The sequence below is a fragment of the Ambystoma mexicanum genome, chromosome 6p, assembly GCF_040938575.1.
Source record: "Ambystoma mexicanum isolate Mex_15411 chromosome 6p, UKY_AmexF1_1, whole genome shotgun sequence".
NCBI lineage: Eukaryota > Metazoa > Chordata > Amphibia > Caudata > Ambystomatidae > Ambystoma > Ambystoma mexicanum.
Window position 1 is genome coordinate 1,366,572,724 of NC_090935.1, and position 16,797 is coordinate 1,366,589,520.

Genomic DNA, 16,797 nt, shown 5'->3' on the forward strand with positions numbered 1-16,797 from the left:
TCCATGTGGGTGTTCCCAAAGGCACATATAGGAGAATTGCTCTGAAATTCAGGCTTGCACATTAACATTTCTTAGACGTGGGATCTGGAGTCATAGACAGTGATTACGGAGGGGAGGTAAAGGTGGTCTTCCTCAACCTAGGGAACAATGCCTATGTGATAAAACCCTTCCAACCCATCACCATATGTTATGTGAGAATATCATAGTCCCAGAGCTGGAAGAAGTGAGGACCTAGAACAGACTGAGATAGAAGCTGCAGGGTTCATAAATGACCAAAGCCCAAAGAGAGAACCAAACCCCAGCTGCTGGGACTATGGCCCACTTATTTTACATTTTCAGAAACACAGCGGACAGACCCTTTGCTGGAGTAGGCACGAAATCCTTCTCTTCTGAAGAAGAGAGGTGGTCACGGCAGACCCCGCACTTCATCAAGAGAAGAGGCCTCCAGAATAGAGTAAATGTCAACCTAAAAAGGGATGAATCAACCAATACCAACTGTTGGTTCCAAAACCTTTCCAAAAGGTCCTTGCAGGACCTCTGGTGATGGCAAAGACCCACCAGTAGGTGCAACACTGATTCTATTGGGCAGAAATATACACCAGGATTAAGCAATTCTGCACTGTATGTGTACAGTATGCCAGAAGACGTCTCCAGATGATATACTTAAAGAGAAACTACAACACCCTACCACCATTCCTTTCCATCGCATTGGTATGGACATTGTGGGCCCCTGAAACTTTCTAAAAGGGGGAATAAATACATTTGGGTCATTGTGGAGTACAAGACCAGATATTCTGAGGCCTTCCCACTAAGGAGCAATACTACCAAAGCCATCCTGATGGTACTGCCCTTCTCCACCCAGGTGGTATCCTCTCAGGGGACTTTGGCTGACCAGGGAAGCAGCTTCATTCATAAGTTATTGGGTGAGATGAAGGAGCTCCTGGGCATCAAGACATTACATACCTTGATCTATCATCCCCAGACTGCTGGACTCATTGAGAGATTCAACCAAACTCTGAAAGGAATCATGTGGTAAATTGAGGATGTGATGGGAAAGAACTGGTCTGATTTAATCCCTTGGGCTATTTTCTCCATACTGAAGCCTCCCCAAGCCTCCATTGGGTTCTCCCCTTTTGAACTGGTGCATGGGAGCAACCCAAAGATGTACTTGACAGAACGGAATCTGGGAGGGATGGGAAGAACCAAATAATTGCCAGACAAGTGATAATCCCATGGTTTAGAACACTAGGCAATACATGGAAAAAGTCAGAACTTTGGTGAGGACGCATCTCCAAGACGCTCAAGGCAGTTAAGAAAGACCATATCACCAAAAGGTGAGAGTACAACCGTTTCAAGCGGGTGATAAGGTGATGGACCTGCTACCGTTGACACAAAACAAGCTTCTGGTGAAATGGCATCCTCCCTATATCATCACTGGAGTGGGTCACCAAGTTAATGTATGAAGTACAACAAGCAGACCGGAGAATGCTGTCACAACTATATAAAATGAATGCATTGAAAGCCTGGAAGGAGAATAGTAATTCTCTCTTGCTGGCAGTGTACAACAATGTTTTTACTGATTTTCCATACTCTGGCCTGGTGGACAGATGTATAGAAGGCCAAGCCAGTATAACGACCGGGACCACTCTGGGATCTGGAGCCAAACCAGTTCAAGGTAGCAAGGCAAGTGGTCTAGGCTAAATCTCAAGAGGTGGTGAGCCTATAAGGTGTGCACAATGAGAACACATGGTAAAAGGTCAAGGAACACACTTAGACAATCAGTTATAACAATACTTATTTAATTATGGCCATATAACACTGATAGAAATGACTACTAGCATATAATATTATCACACTACACTAAATAAAAGATACATATATACAATCACTGGAGTAGGGCAAAATACATAACCCCCTGAAAAAGAAGGTGAGTATTGGTATACAGCACTAAAGGTCTACAGAGATACAACACTAACTTTGGAAGTCCATCCCTAAGAAGTAGGTGGCCTGTGAGAAACCTGACGGTGTCTCCCTGGCTGGTCCATGGGGATCGGCCATCGCTATTGGATCCAGTTCCTGGGGGTGGACCAGTGAGGGAGGATCACCTGGATGGGGGGTTCTTAAGGAGTGGGACACTGACGGGTGAGACGCGGTATCCCCTTTCTTTCAACCCTTTTACCCCATCCTGCTCCGTAGGATAATCCAAAACACTGCCCCCCCCCTTTTCCAACACAAACACTTTTGCACAACACAAAAGACAACAAACTAACACCAGAGCCCTTTACCTGACATGTCCCACTAAAAGGGTCAGGCAAAGTCAGGCAATTGACCAGAATCGCACACACCTGACAGCCCTTTTCCTTCCCCACAGGGATAAAAGGTGGAGCACAAGAGCACAGGACGAGCATGGCAGATCGCACGGCGTAAGAGCTAACTCAGCACGGCAGTTCAAGAGAGGTGAAAGACGGTGCAGACCGAGAGGATAACAAGGAGAGAAGCAACCTTGCCCTTTCCGACCAAGGCCCCTGAAACCTCAGCAGAAGGAATTATAAGACCACGAACAATAGCCAGCGTGTGTTGCAGCAGATGCTTGTCTCTGTGGTACCAACCCTGACTCCAAAGAGAAAGAAAGCCAAGCAGTTCATCACAGCTGGTGAGTCGAGGGGAGAGCCGATAAGAAACCAAACTGTGTTGAACGAAAAGTAGCCCACGGCTAATTTGACCTTTGAAAGGTTTAAAGAAACTACTGATGGACAAGGGGGAAAACCAACAAAAGAGGAGTCCGGCAACACGTGGGTGCTCTCTCAGGAAACTCTGGGCGATTACCTGATAGTAGAAACTACCCTAACCAGAAGGCCTTGGGAAGAGGCAAAAAGAAGCCAAAGTGGTCATACATGGGGCTTGTAAAATCCTCTGTACCGTCGAAAGTCTTTGACCGACAAGTGATTGGGAAAGAAAGAGAGATGAATCTCGCTTCGTGAAAGTAGCGTATGATCAGCGCGTTGCAAACGTTGGCAAGAGTGTACACGGCAGAGGGATGCTAACGAGCACGGGCAAAGTCTAAAGTCCCATAGAGCATGTTGACAAGAGTGAACCCGTCCGAGGGATGTCCATAGTGAACTGTTTGGTCAAAGTAGGCAATAGTGAACCTGGCAGAGTGATGCTAACAAAAAGGGGCAAAGCCTGAAGTCCCTATGAATAGTGTGTAGACCGGAGTGAACCAGGCCCGAGGGATGTCCACAGTGACTGTTTGAAAAGTTGGCAAAAGTGAACCCGGCAGAGTGAAGCCGACAAAAAGGAGCAAAGCCTGAAGAACTGTTTAAAAAGACATTAAGATTTGTGAATTCAAGAAGTATTCTAGAACCAGGGAAGTGAATTGTCCCGCTTGTCATTTGGGTCAGAGCCTGACCGAGGGAGATCCAGGGATTAAAAGTCATCACCCAAAGTCCATTTGGAAAGGAACTCTTTGTTTGTTGTTGAATACATCAGGCCTTCCAAGGCTATAGACTTTTTATTGAAAAGAGACTTAACCATCGAAGAACCCGATAGCTGGTACGGAACTGTCTGCTCGTGCTGGGAAAGCTCAAGTGTGTGCTGTGCTCAGGAGATCCGCCTTGTCCTGTGCTCAAAACGTGGGGAAGGAAGACACTTGGCAATCACATCCTGACTTATTATTTGTGAACACTTCTTTCTTTATTGAAAACCCTATCCCACAATCTTTCTGTAATTCGTTGTAAGGATTGGGCAATCTTTTTTTTTTTTTAGTATAGGCCTTTTACTTTGACAAGGTGCCACAAGGACTGCCTTTTTTTCATTTGATGCTCGAACCTTGCTATTAGGGAGAATTCTCAGAAATGTGCTAATTCCTCTCTACCTTTGAGACCCCCAGCAACTTTGCTGGATTTTGAGGACTTGATTCTTTTACCTGGAGCGAGTGAGACCCTTTTTTCCCCACTCTCTCATGTATTTTACTGTGATTTTTTAACTCTCTGTTTCTTTTGGTTGTGGAGTCTGACAAACTCCATAGGCATCATCTTTTACATTCCCAAAAGGTTTGAATACCGTCTCTTGGATAAACTACTGTTTCCAAGAGCAGTAAAGTGAAAGTGAAATTGACTTTACTTACCTTTTGTAACTTTCTAGACCCAGCAGACACTATCTTACAATAAGGTGCTGGAGGGGTTACCTAGTATCCCCTTTGTATAGCTTCTCATGTAACAATTTTATGTTACCCTTTCCTCGATGAATGGCTGGTGGCAGTGGTTTACTTTTAACTACTGTGGTGTGCTTTTTTTGCGGGCTGCCATTGCAGCTGCAGTAAAGCACCCAAGGGTGCCATTTTTGTCAAAATGGCCCCGGTCTTCTTTTTTCACCATTTCTTCTGGGAAAGGTCCTTCTTGAGATTTATCCTGCGCGCCAAACCAGGTTTGGTCTCTTTGTTCGCTTTGCCTTTGGCGGGATTCACAAGTGAAGCCCGCCTCTGGCTCCGAGTTGTCTGGTGGGGACAGGTGCCTGAAACTCCCTGTGCTTAGTCTCCTAGGAGACCCAAATGCACTCTGTGGTGATTGGCCGGCTGACTGTCGGGCAAGGACATCCACCCTGCTGGGTGACTGACAGCTAGGGTGGAATGAATGGGAGAAACCTGCATAAAAGGCAAGGCTTTTTGGCTTGGAAGGCAGAGTCGACCACTGGACGAAGGAACCGAAGAACTTGAAGAGGACGTCTGCTGCAACTCCTGGACTGTTGATTTGCTCAGTGAAGCCCTGCTGCTGTGCTGAAACTCCAAATTCGTATCGACAGAGAAGCCCCTGCAAGAACGAATTCTCCCCTTGAGTTGGTGGGACCAATCAACTCCAAAGTAAACCACCTGGACATCCTCTCAGAGCTGGTTGCATTTCCACAGAGTTGCTGCTGGAAACCGAAACGCCAGGGAGAGGAACACTAGATTGTGTGTGTTGCTTTTAAGTTGGCCAAGAGCTCCAGACTCCCAGGAAGCAGGACTGACTGAGCCTGAGCCAGCTCAACAGAGTGCTCGACCCCAGATGCAAGGAAAGTCCATCTCGACAGCCAGCAACTGTGGTGTTGCTATTTGCGGTAGCCACAAGGAGCTGAAACACTGAAGTGCCACTTGTTTGAAGTTTGCTTGTTGCGGTTGGTGACCGTCCCATTGCAGTGCAGGAGTCCCCAGATGTCCTTCCTCTTGTTCCCACGACTGAGGCACAGGAACACCAGGATCTGCAGAGCTGCAGAGGAACAGAAGTCATCTACACCCAACCAATCCTCCCTCAACGAGTTCAAAGAAATCTCACGGACCTACAAAAAGGCCATATTCAAAGCCAAATCCGAATAATTTAATCAGAGAATTACCAAAGCCAGCTCCAAATCCAGAGAAATATTTTCTATATTCAAAGAACTCACCACTCCCGAGTCCAGCCCTGACGAGATCATCAAGGATGAAGCATGGTGCACAGGCATCCAGACAGCCCTCCTTAATAAAGTGAAAACGCTCCAAGACAAAATAGCATCTCAACGTAAAGCACTCAACAACCTCCCCATGTCCCCGTCACTCCCCTCTCACAACCCTCTCCCGCAAATACCCCTCTTTACCTTTAGAGAAGTTACTGAGCTAGAAGTCGCCGCCCTACTCAAAAGTATCAAACCTTCCACGTGCAAAGGGGACGTATGCCCACCCACCATCATCAAAGAGTGCACAGAAGCACTCACCCCGATCATCACAGCTTTCATCAATGCTTCTTTCTCATCAGGAACCGTACCTCAATGCCTAAAAGAAGCCTGGGTTCGCCCACTCTTTAAAAAAAAAAACTCACTAGATCCTACTGCCCCCAACAACTATTGCCCCATCACCACTGTCCCCTTCCTCCTCAAAATCCTAGACAAAGCCGCCCACAACCAAATACAGCAATACCTCGAAACCCATGCTATTCTAGGCAGAAGACAGTCGGGTTTCCGCAAAGGCCATGGAACCGAAACTGCCCTCCTAGATTTAAAGAATCAAATCACTAGTATAATGGACACAGGCAAGCCTACCCTCCTCCTACTACTCGACCTGTCTGCAGCGTTTGACTTAGTCGACCATGGCATCCTCACTTCCCACCTATTCAATGCTGCTCATTTTTCCCACGAAGCTACGACTTGGATCACCTCATTTCTAGAAGGTAGAGCCATGAAAGTGTACTCTGACCAGGCTAATGCTCCCCCCGACCACCATAAACTGCGGAGTCCCACAAGTGTCATGCACCGCACCAACCCTCTACAATCTCTTTACTAAACCCCTCTTTGACTTACTGGATTCTCTCGGCATAGCCTACACAAACTATGCCGATGACACACAAGTCCTCCTTCCACTCACAGGAGACTGTACACATGACACAGAAGCACTACTCAACATCTACACCACGATACAAACTTGGATGGCCATTAATGGTCTTTGTCTTAACGGCGACAAAACAGAGATCATCATCCTGGCCCCCAGCGAAATTCTATCCAAGCTCAGCCAATACTACTCACACATGCCCATCGACAACATTAACATACCTGTCTCCACTGCCGTGAAGACCTTAGAAGTCTATCTTGATGCTACACTCTCTATGACAAGACAAGTCAGTGCCATCTCCTCTTCATCCACTCTGACCACTAAACTCATCTATGCCATAAAACCCTACCTTACCACTCCCAACTGCCTCTCCATCGCTAGAGCCACGATAGGAGCTAGACTTGATTATTGCAACGCCCTCTTAGTCGGCACATCCTCGAAAAATCTAAATAAGCTCCAAATAGTGCAAAACAACGCGCTCCGTGCTGCCCTGCACATCCCTAAATCTGATCATGTATCGCAGGCCCAAAGAAATGCCCACTGGCTCCCAGTCAAGGAAAGAATCAATTTCAAAATACTCACCCTCACACACAAATGCATTAACCACACTGCACCCTCCTACTTATCAGAAACCATAATCAGGAAATCCTCCTGCCGGCCCATAAGAAGCCACCTTGCTAACCAACTTCAAGTCCCAAACATAAGAAGAGCTAAACCTAGAGGCATTGGCTTCCCACACATAGCGCCTAAGCTCTGGAACGATCTCCCCATCTCTCTCAGAGCCGAACCCTCTCTGTACTCCTTTCGCAAATCCCTCAAAACTACTCTCTTTACCTAATCCTACCCCACCCTCTGCCGCTGATAAGAACTGCTCCTTAATGCGCCATGCCTACACTGCTAGCTCATGTATCTAAAATTGCTAGTGTAAAACAAAAATGACTTGTAATCATCATCGTACCTACTCTGTAACTTCTGGTTGTATCAACCGGCTTTTTGTAACCTGCTTTTTTGTAACCAGACAAAATTCTACATGTAACAGCGCCACGATGCTCACGGGCTGATTGTGCGCTTTAAACAAATGTGGATAAATAAATAAATAAATAAATACATCTGCTGCACTTTTCTGCAACCTAAAGGTACTGTACAGTCTAAGAGAACTTACCTCTTGTTGTGTGACTGTACTTGTTCTCTGTGGGTTAGACTTGTGGTGGTTGTTCTGTAGAGTTGCTGACAGCTTCTTTACTTCACAGGCCTAAACAGCTTGTGGCCCTACTTTGAATTCTTCTTTATACAAATACTTTTAAAAACATTGTGCAAGACTTTTACCTACCTCTGAGAATTGCTTCAGTTTCACCTAGACTGTTGTTCGATTGACTTTGGCTTAGCCTGGCTCACTGAATGACTCTTCTTCCCTCTGTGAATGTGTTTGGTGTTCCTTCCAGGAAAGGGTTAACTAACTGCATTGGGGGGTTTACAAAAGTACTTACCTGCTTTCAGAATTATTTGTGAGATCTCTTGTTGTGTCATAATAACCTTTCTCTTTGACAAACTCTTAAATCTGATTCGAAATGCAACAGTGATATTATAATAATAATTCAGCATTTATATAGCGCTACAAACCCTAAGGTATCTGAGCGCTGCTTATTATTACCCACGGTGTATGGTGCTCATTTATCGACCTCGGAAGGATGAAAGGCTGAGCTCGGCCCTGTCGGGATTCGAACCTGTGTCAGCAGGCTCTGCACGGATGTCAAAGCCAACGCTCTACTTGCTGTGCTATCGGACCGGCGATAAATATGTTAATGTTCCCAGCACCCTAGCTATTGAAGTCAATCAAAAACTCTTGGCTTGGAAGGTTTGGTCTAACTTGGCGACATCTTATAATGAAGAAAAACGAAGTTGATTCTATCAGTACATTAAGTCCATTGAGTCGCGTCTCACCAGGTGTAGGGTTTAGCCAAGTAAAAGACCCCTTGAAAAGAAGTGTGAGGTATAGGTAACCTGGAAAAAGACTGCGCTAAATCTTTGCAGAAATAATTTTTATTGTTCAAAAATGCCCTTATAACTGATTATTGTTCAAAAATCCCCTTATAACTTATGACGCGTGTTTCGGTCCTCCAACGACCTTTTTCAAATCAGGGCTATTGGTTTGTCTTGAAATCCTGTAAGTGCCCCTGTCACACAATGTGAAAGATAATGAGCTTCCATATATTAAGTGGATAAATCCCTGTTGTTCACAGTACAAGCGTACGATCGCAAAGTACGATCGCAAAGTTGCTAAGAGTCTCTCTAGACTCTTAGCAACTTTGCGATCGTACGCTTGTACTGTGAACAACAGGGATTTATGAGCTGGTCAGTCACTGGGTATTCCAAGGGCTCTTCCGAAGGCTCTTCTTCATAGGACTTCAAGCTGACATTGAGAATGGATGTTCCCTCCACTCTACGGGTCGCAGCTCCCTCGCAGGGCTGCTGGAGATCTTCAACAAGACAGGGCTCTGACACAGAGACGGAGATCTTCAGGACAGCAACAGAAGTTGGTCGTCAGGCCATCTTCCAATGGGCGCGCACTCTCCTTGCGAGTCTTGCAGCTGGACAGGATACTTGGCTCTTTTAGTTTCTTTCAGGATCTCTCTAGAGTGGGTGCTTGGGTCATCTTCTTATCCGAAAAGCCAGGTAAGAGCTGCAGCTCCCACTTGCCAATCACAGATCTGGCCCACACGCACGCCCAAGCAGTGGTCTAATCAGGACCACGGGTGGCACAACTCATTAATACCACTCACACACCGAAACCAGTTTGTGGATTGGGACCAGACAGTCCCAACCCACTTCCTAGCAGCAAACACCCATGGCCCTACTGTAGCATGCCAAACGCCTCTGCTTTCCCGGAAGTCCATTTAAGATTTTCCTGGCATCACAGGCCAGGAAGTAAGGTTAAAGACAAGATGGCAAAGGGACAAACGAAAACCTTGTGGCATGGACATGTTAGGGCACTAGCCATAGTTGGTAGCCAAACACGGTAAGGCTAAAATAAATTACACCAAAAAATAGAAAAAAGTAACTGCTACCACCAGCTTGTCCCTTAGGCACAGCTAGAGTAACCACAAAACATCTGTGTGTTAGTATACGGCAAAACGAAAAGTGTTCCCCTATTGTACTGCATTGTAAGATGCATTGTACAATGATAAAAAAGTTGCCAAAGTGGTAACAAGTTACCAAAAGTGGCAACAAAGTAACAATACTGAGGGAAACACGGTTTCCAGTACAGACAGCCTGAAGAACGTGTCAGTTTCCCCCATGACTAATGAGCAAATGCCAGTGTGGTGAAGCTGAAGGCTTCACTGTACTGCAAGAAGAGCAGGTCAGATTAAAAAATAAAAGCAAAAAGTTTTGGGGTCCATAAAAGTGGAAGAAAGGGTGCAGTATAGAAAAATCTTTCTTAATAGACAACACCACCCGAGAGACACTGTTAATTGCTCTGCATGGGGTGCCAATTCCTCCTGGCTTAGCAGTAATGAGCCCAAAAAATATTGTGAAGCTCTTTATCAGATGTGCCAATGTGTTTTCTTGTTGACATGTAATGTTATTCATTTACACAGGCGTAATTTGAATTATTTCCTATGTTGTCTAGGGATTGACCTGCACCAATGTTACTGCTCAATGGTAAGCTTGTCAGGTGCTATGGGGGTAGTGGCTTCTCTTGCACTAAGCACAGAGATTTAACTATCCCCAGATACTTGCATTGGGTACAGCACAGTTTCAACTCAAAAGCTGCCACAACACCAGGAGAGCATTTTGACCACCTTTGGGTCGAGGTTACTGTCTATCGAGCAGGTTATCATGAAAATAATGACAACAAAACATGCACAAATTGCTCATTTTGAGAGAAATATGGTTTGTGAAAGAACCCTAATAGCTCCCCAAATGCACTGCAAAACATAATCAAAGATGACGTTATAGCCGCAAGACAAGATTTAGAATTCTGTTCAGTGAATTACACTGGTGGACAAATCCATATTTGTTTGATATTGTACTTGACAATGATAACCTGTTTCTCTTTCCAGAAATGACACAGGGGTATTTGTATCAGACATAGTCAAAGGAGGTATAGCAGACTCCGATGGGAGACTGATGCAGGGAGACCAGATACTATCTGTGAATGGAGAAGATGTTCGAAACGCAACTCAGGAGGCAGTCGCAGCTCTTTTGAAGGTAATGGAAAACTGTTAATAAAGATTGGTTTGCATATGTCCACATCTGTCATGTGGGGGCGGTGGGAGAAGGTATCTTGGTCTCTTTTAATCTATTCCGACCATGAACTGTTTTTGGTTAAGTTCCAGGCTAATCAAGTTGTATATGTCTCCTAGCTCACTGTTGATTTATGTCTTCTAAGAATCAATAATGTACAACAAGCCATCATTTACTCTGCTGGATTTATTATCCTAAAACTCTTAGTATAAGCGCAGTGAGCTTTCAAAGGCAGAGAGTTGGCATGCTCTTCATCTGATGTGTGATTTGAAGGCCATCTTACTGTACATAATGGGCAGCATGCAAAGTGTTTGCCTGGTGAATGGAATGAGTGGGCATTTCTACGGAGATAGTTGTACACTCTCCATGCAGTTAAATTGGATGTACGTGTGTGTTGTCGTGGTAGATATCTTGGGTAATTTTCCTAATGTGAATCCGTTCAAGTTTGTTCTGATTTGTATCCTAAAATGGTGGGCTACGTGCTTACATTTGCAAATTTAAGTAGCAATTTCCCTCCCCATGCATTTATTGGCATCACTCATGTTCAATATTCATGTTCAAGCCCTATTTAATATTGAAGCATATGCTGCTGGTTGCTTACTTTACTATTTGGGAGTATTTAAAAATGGAAATAATACACTAATCTCAAGAACGTTTTGTGGCTTGAAACTATATGGAAATGTGTTCAATGGCCTGCATAGACTAAGGTCAAACTCTGTTGGGAAACTGTGAACATGTTTGGAATCAATTGGACTGTCTAAATGTGGTAGTTACCAACATTTATCTGTGCTAAGGTTAAGAACTAGTAGAGCTTGGCTGCCTACTGGGCTTGAGATGTGTGCAAATGCTATTTGAGGTGTGGTAACTTTTTGGATAGTATTACTTTTAAATATTTCCCACGAGACAAGCTTTGAATTGAAATTGTGGGATGGCCAAGCAGAGTGACAGTGCGTGGCCTGGACAAGAATAGTGTGAAAGGCGAACCTAGGTGGAGAATATATGGAAAAGTAAAGACAGGTATGGTCTAACTGAGGGTGCAGGGCTAACTGCCATCTGAGGCAGACGTGCTCACTTAAGGCTCCGATAGATCAGGCATTGATAAGCTACATACAACAGCGTAACTAAGACTGAACCACCTGAAAATAAAGAGGCATTTGCATATAACATCCAAGCAGCTGTGTGCAAAGCGAGAGGTCTGGGGAAGATTTCGGAAAGGAGAACTATGGTGCAGTGGTGGTGCCGTGGCAAATGGTGGAAAATGGCGGCAGAGGACTGAGAGACGTAGATGACCCGAAGAGCTGAGGAACGCCGCTGGAAGCAGGACGCTGTGATGCCAGCTAAGTGGAGGCAGTGGTTTCCCAGAGACACGGTCTGTGGCAGAAAGTGTGCTGAGGCGGTGAGTGGTGTCCGGGGGCTGCTGCAACAGACTGTCGGACTGCAGTACGTGAGCAGTTCTGAGAACAAAGGCAGCACAGCGACTTGTGGAGTGGAGGGCTAAACAGAGACAACAACACTGCAACAGACACAGGTTAACGGAGTGGCTAGCAAGGTGGAGACACCTGGAAGCCTGACAGCAAGGGGCACACACCTCTCGTGTGCTGTGGCGCAGGCGGACGGTGTCCCGAAAACGAACTACGGGCTTGTGAGCAGAGACAAAAGCGGATTTCACCCAGAGTGCAGATAAAGCGATATGGTCGGAGAGACGCCGGTCTGGAGGTTGAGGGAGAGATCCGTGAAAAAAGTAGTAGACGGTAAGGAGTTGGGGGCGGGGGTCCCTGTACAAGAGTCGCTTGCACAAATTACTGAAGTAGGGGCACCGCCACCCCAAGACCATAAATGTGGCCAAGCCCTGGAAGTGTACAGGAGACACCTGAGGGGAATATCCACCCAGGGGCACAGACGGCTCCCCTCCCCCTGCCCCCCCCCCCCCCCCCCCGAGTGCCGTGGTGCACCGCGTGCAGGCCCAGTGGGCGAGAGAAGAGGGAAGCGCGAGGTGAGGGCAAATGAGAGGCTCAGGACCACGGTGTGAGTGGAAGTGCTCAGGGGGGGTGATAAGCACAGTCCCCCAAGCCACAATCTACGGGGGACACAAGTGGCATAATATAGCGTTCCATAAGGGACAACACCCAACGGGGAGGTTGTCTCCCCCCCTCCCAACAGAGACCGGGCCACAGAGACAAGTGGAAAGGTTTGAACTCGCAGGACTAAACTACAGAGGCGAGGGGCCACACCGCAAGCAGAGGGCATGTAAAGTGCGCAGAAGCCCATTGCATAGCAGGTACGGGTGTCCACTGACTAAGGGATGCCAGTGAACGTGGCGGCGAAGAGAATAGCTGTCCATGGTTAGCCGGATAGTGGGCGTGGCGTTTTCTACGCAGATAGACTGAGAAGTGCTCACCGCAAATCATCACACCGCGGCAAAGGGGGGGCTAAGATATCATAGGGGGATCAGGCCCAGGAACAGTACATGAGCTGAAATTCGCAGCCGATAAAGACGGAGTCACACTAGGGGCCACATAAATAACCTGAGGCGAAGAAAGGACTGAGGAGGCAGTGAGGGCCAAGCTACGGAGTGGTCTGGCCAGGCATTCCATGGGCTCCCCCCTGACCCGGTACGAAGGGCACACACAGAAGCTCGATAGGGCTGGGCACTGGAGGACACCCTCACCAACCAAGAACATTATAATACCGGATAGCCAAGGATCCTGCACTTGGCATAGCACACTGGGGCCTGGAGGTAAGAGCGGGCACGAAAGGCAGAGCAAGCCTCAGTGCCCCGTGGCACTCCTTATTACAATGTGTATGGGGGCATGACTCTGGAGTACAGCAGGCAGAATCGAAGAGGCCTTACTCAAGAATTTACGGTACGCCCAAGGACCAAAAGGGGTCAAGACTGCGGGGAACTAGCAGGCACCCTTACCCCGAAGCACAACAGGAGCATAAACATTGGGAACCGTAAGGGAAAGAGTCCCCCACAGGAACAAACGAGGGAACCGCAAGAGTGGCAGAGCAATATGGCATCCAAGGGCAATAAGAGTAAGAATAAGCAGACCACACTAGAAATCTTCCTAAAAGGTTGAGCTAATCGTCAAGAAGGCGAAAATAGAGACAAAGATCCAGCACGGGCAGCGCCCCCAGGGAACTTGGTGGGTCCCAGGTAGCCAGCAGATACTGGAGGCCATTGCTGCACTTCAAGCAACACTTTAGGCCAAGATTGACATGGTGGGCATCGATGTGGAACTGTAACGACAAGATGTCCGAGCCATAGCAGAACACACTGGGAAATTGGAAGAGCAGCTGAAAGAGAACACGGAAGTCAGAGTGCCAACTGCGAAAGACATTGATATTCTCCTGCAGAAAGTTAAGCTGCTGGAAGATAGGGCGGAGGACGCGGAAGGCCGGGCACGCAGAAATAACATAAGGATAGTGGGGCTGCCAGAATGGGCGGAAGGGTCTGACCCCACCACTTACATTGAAAACCTGCTACTCTAAGAAATAGGTGCAGGGGAACTCACGCAAGGGTTCACGATCGAAGGAGCACATTGTTCCCTCATTAGAAGGCTGCCACCAGGCGCTCCACCAAGGCCCGAGATAGCCAAGGTGCTGAACTATAAAGACCGGGGAAAGATCCTGGCCTTTTCAAGATCAGGAGTCACAATGCAAAGGGCATAAGCGAAGATATCAGTGTACCTGGACTGCACTTTTCAAGTCCAAAAGAGGAGAGCCCAATATATTCCTACAAAGGCCAGACTCAGGAAGGCGGGCCTGAAGTACATGTTAATATACCCAGCAAGGTTAAAAGTGATATACAACGGGAAGGTCCTTTTTTTTGAGACGCCGATGGAAGTGCAAGAGTGGATGGACAGTGCCCAGATAGCTGATGGACTAGATCAGAGCCAGAATGTCTAGACGAGATGATGAAGTCACCATGTGCACTTCTATAACAGAACTATAATGTAGGGTTGGGTTCGTCAGAGGAGAGAGGTGTGGATGTATATATTGTAATAGTACCGACGATGAGTATGGAATCACAGAAACCCGGTGGAGGGAACGCTGATAGCGGAGCCACTACCTCACCTCTCCCCCAGAAGTAGTTTTAGGGCCACTGCACAGGGCCTGCCCGTAGGGCACCAGGTGACTGGTCTAGCGACCGGGTCGAATGGAGCGGAAACAGGGAAGTCCTAGCATGCCTAGCAGCCTAGCATAGCTGGACAGGTTATATTTGGGTTTGCTTTGAAGTTGGGTTGGGGGGGTGGAGAGGATAGGGGTAGGAAGTCTGGCCCATAGGGTCAAACACTGTACAAAACTTTTACTGAGGCTAGCCATAGGCTGGAGGCCTCATCAACACCCTAGACATGGTTTATAATGGCTGACACTGCTAAAATCCTGATGTGGAACATCAGGGGGTTAAATAATTAAGTAAAACGTAGAAGAGAGGGCATGTACATCAAGAGGAACAATGTAGGGATAGTGCTGTTACAAGAACCTGATCTGGATGCCCAGAAGCAGAAGACCCTGGCGAGAACATGGGGAGGTGTGCTGGTGGGCTCCACTTATTCGACTTATGCAAGAGGTGTCTTTATTTGGGTAGACCCTTCTATCCCATTGAAAGTGTTGACCATGAAGACAGATAACAAGGGCAGAATGGCAATGTTACAAGGGCAGAATGGCAATGTTACATGATATGTTAGAAAACCGGGAGATATGCATTGTGAACACTTACGCGCCAAATCATGATGCCACAGTGTTCTTCAAATCATTGTACGCAAGGCTGGCACCCTATAGGGATGGAACATTGATAAGGGGAGGGGATTTTAATTGTACTTTGGACCCAACCGTAGACCGATCTGATGATAAACACAAAAGGCCATCTCCCCCAACTAAGGTTTTGAACTTGCTGCTGCAGCATTTCCAGTTACGAGATTTATGGAGGGTAAAACACAGCGGGGACAGGGAATATTCTTACTACTCGGCCCCACACAGGGTATACACGAGAATTGATCATGTATTCGCCAGTGAGGAGCACATGACCGCATTCTCTGAGGTGGAATATTTGGCTAGGGTCCTGTCATACCACTCCCCACTCGTAGCAAAATGGCAGGTGTTTGCGCTGAGACCACCTATACCTACATGGAGTTTGAGGAGCGAATCATTGTTAGATAAAATGTTTGCCGAACACATCAGGAAAAGTACAGAGGAATATATTGCAGTAAATGAGGGGATTGTACAGAAAGTGGGCACTGTCTGCGAAGCGTACACGGTCATCATCGGGAGAAATGATAGCCGGAGTCGGGGGGGAAGGGTTAGGGGGGCGTACAGAAAGTTATTGTCAATGAACTAAAGAGCATGGAAGAGAAATTGGCGGTACTGGAAAGGGAGGCCAAGGTAAACCAGGATCATGTAGATTAAGTGATTGAACTGAAGCAAGCATGCCTAGTAGAATGGGATAGGTTGGGGAAGCTTAACTATGCGAAATACCTGGTAAAGAGCCATGCACAAGGGGACAAGCCAGGGAGAATGTTGGCCTGGTTATACAGAGACAGGGACATCAGATCCTCTATATGCTCCATTTAAAACAGTGACCAAGTAGAGGTTAACACGCAAGCTGGCATAAATGAGGTTTTCACTGAGTATTATAGAGCATTATATGCGAGCCCCCAAGAGGGTGAGGACAGGGACCTACAGGACACCCTGGATCTTATCACCCTACCCCGTTGGATGCACATCAGTCGGAGGCACTGGAGGCACCCATAACTCCGCAGGAGGTTGTGACCACTTTCAGATCATTGCCTACGGGGAAGGCCCCAGGTATGGATGGGCTCACTGGGGAATTCTATAAGGCCTACATCGGCACTCTGGCGCCATTACTGGCGAAGGTGTACAACGAGGCATATGCAGAAAAGATACTACCAGAAAGCATGTTGGAGGCCCTGATAATCCTGCTATTAAAACAGAATAAAATCAGTACGGACTGCGGATCCTATAGACCGCTGTCACTGCTGAATCAAGACCGCAAGATCCTTACATCAAACAGACTCCGCAAGGTAATACATGTACTGATCAACCCGGACCAGGCCGGGTACGTACAAGGGCGGAATATCGCGGAGAACCTTAGGCTACACCATGTGACTTACAGTGCGAAGGATCATGCCACAGAGTATGCGGTAGTGTCACTGGATGTGACTACGGCATACTACTCGGTGCACTGGAATTAGTTG

At 47.0% G+C, this 16,797-nt stretch overlaps 1 protein-coding gene across 17 annotated transcripts in view; it reads left to right on the plus strand.

Moving 5' to 3' along the window:
• Positions 1-16,797, plus strand: part of MPDZ (multiple PDZ domain crumbs cell polarity complex component) — a 1,735,289-nt gene that overhangs the window by 1,435,848 nt on the left and 282,644 nt on the right. For all 17 annotated transcript variants that reach the window (XM_069626067.1, XM_069626068.1, XM_069626072.1 and 14 more), the window contains one exon: positions 10,396-10,543. In XM_069626067.1, the coding sequence (XP_069482168.1) occupies positions 10,396-10,543 (148 nt within the window). The remainder of the gene's footprint in view (positions 1-10,395; positions 10,544-16,797) is intronic.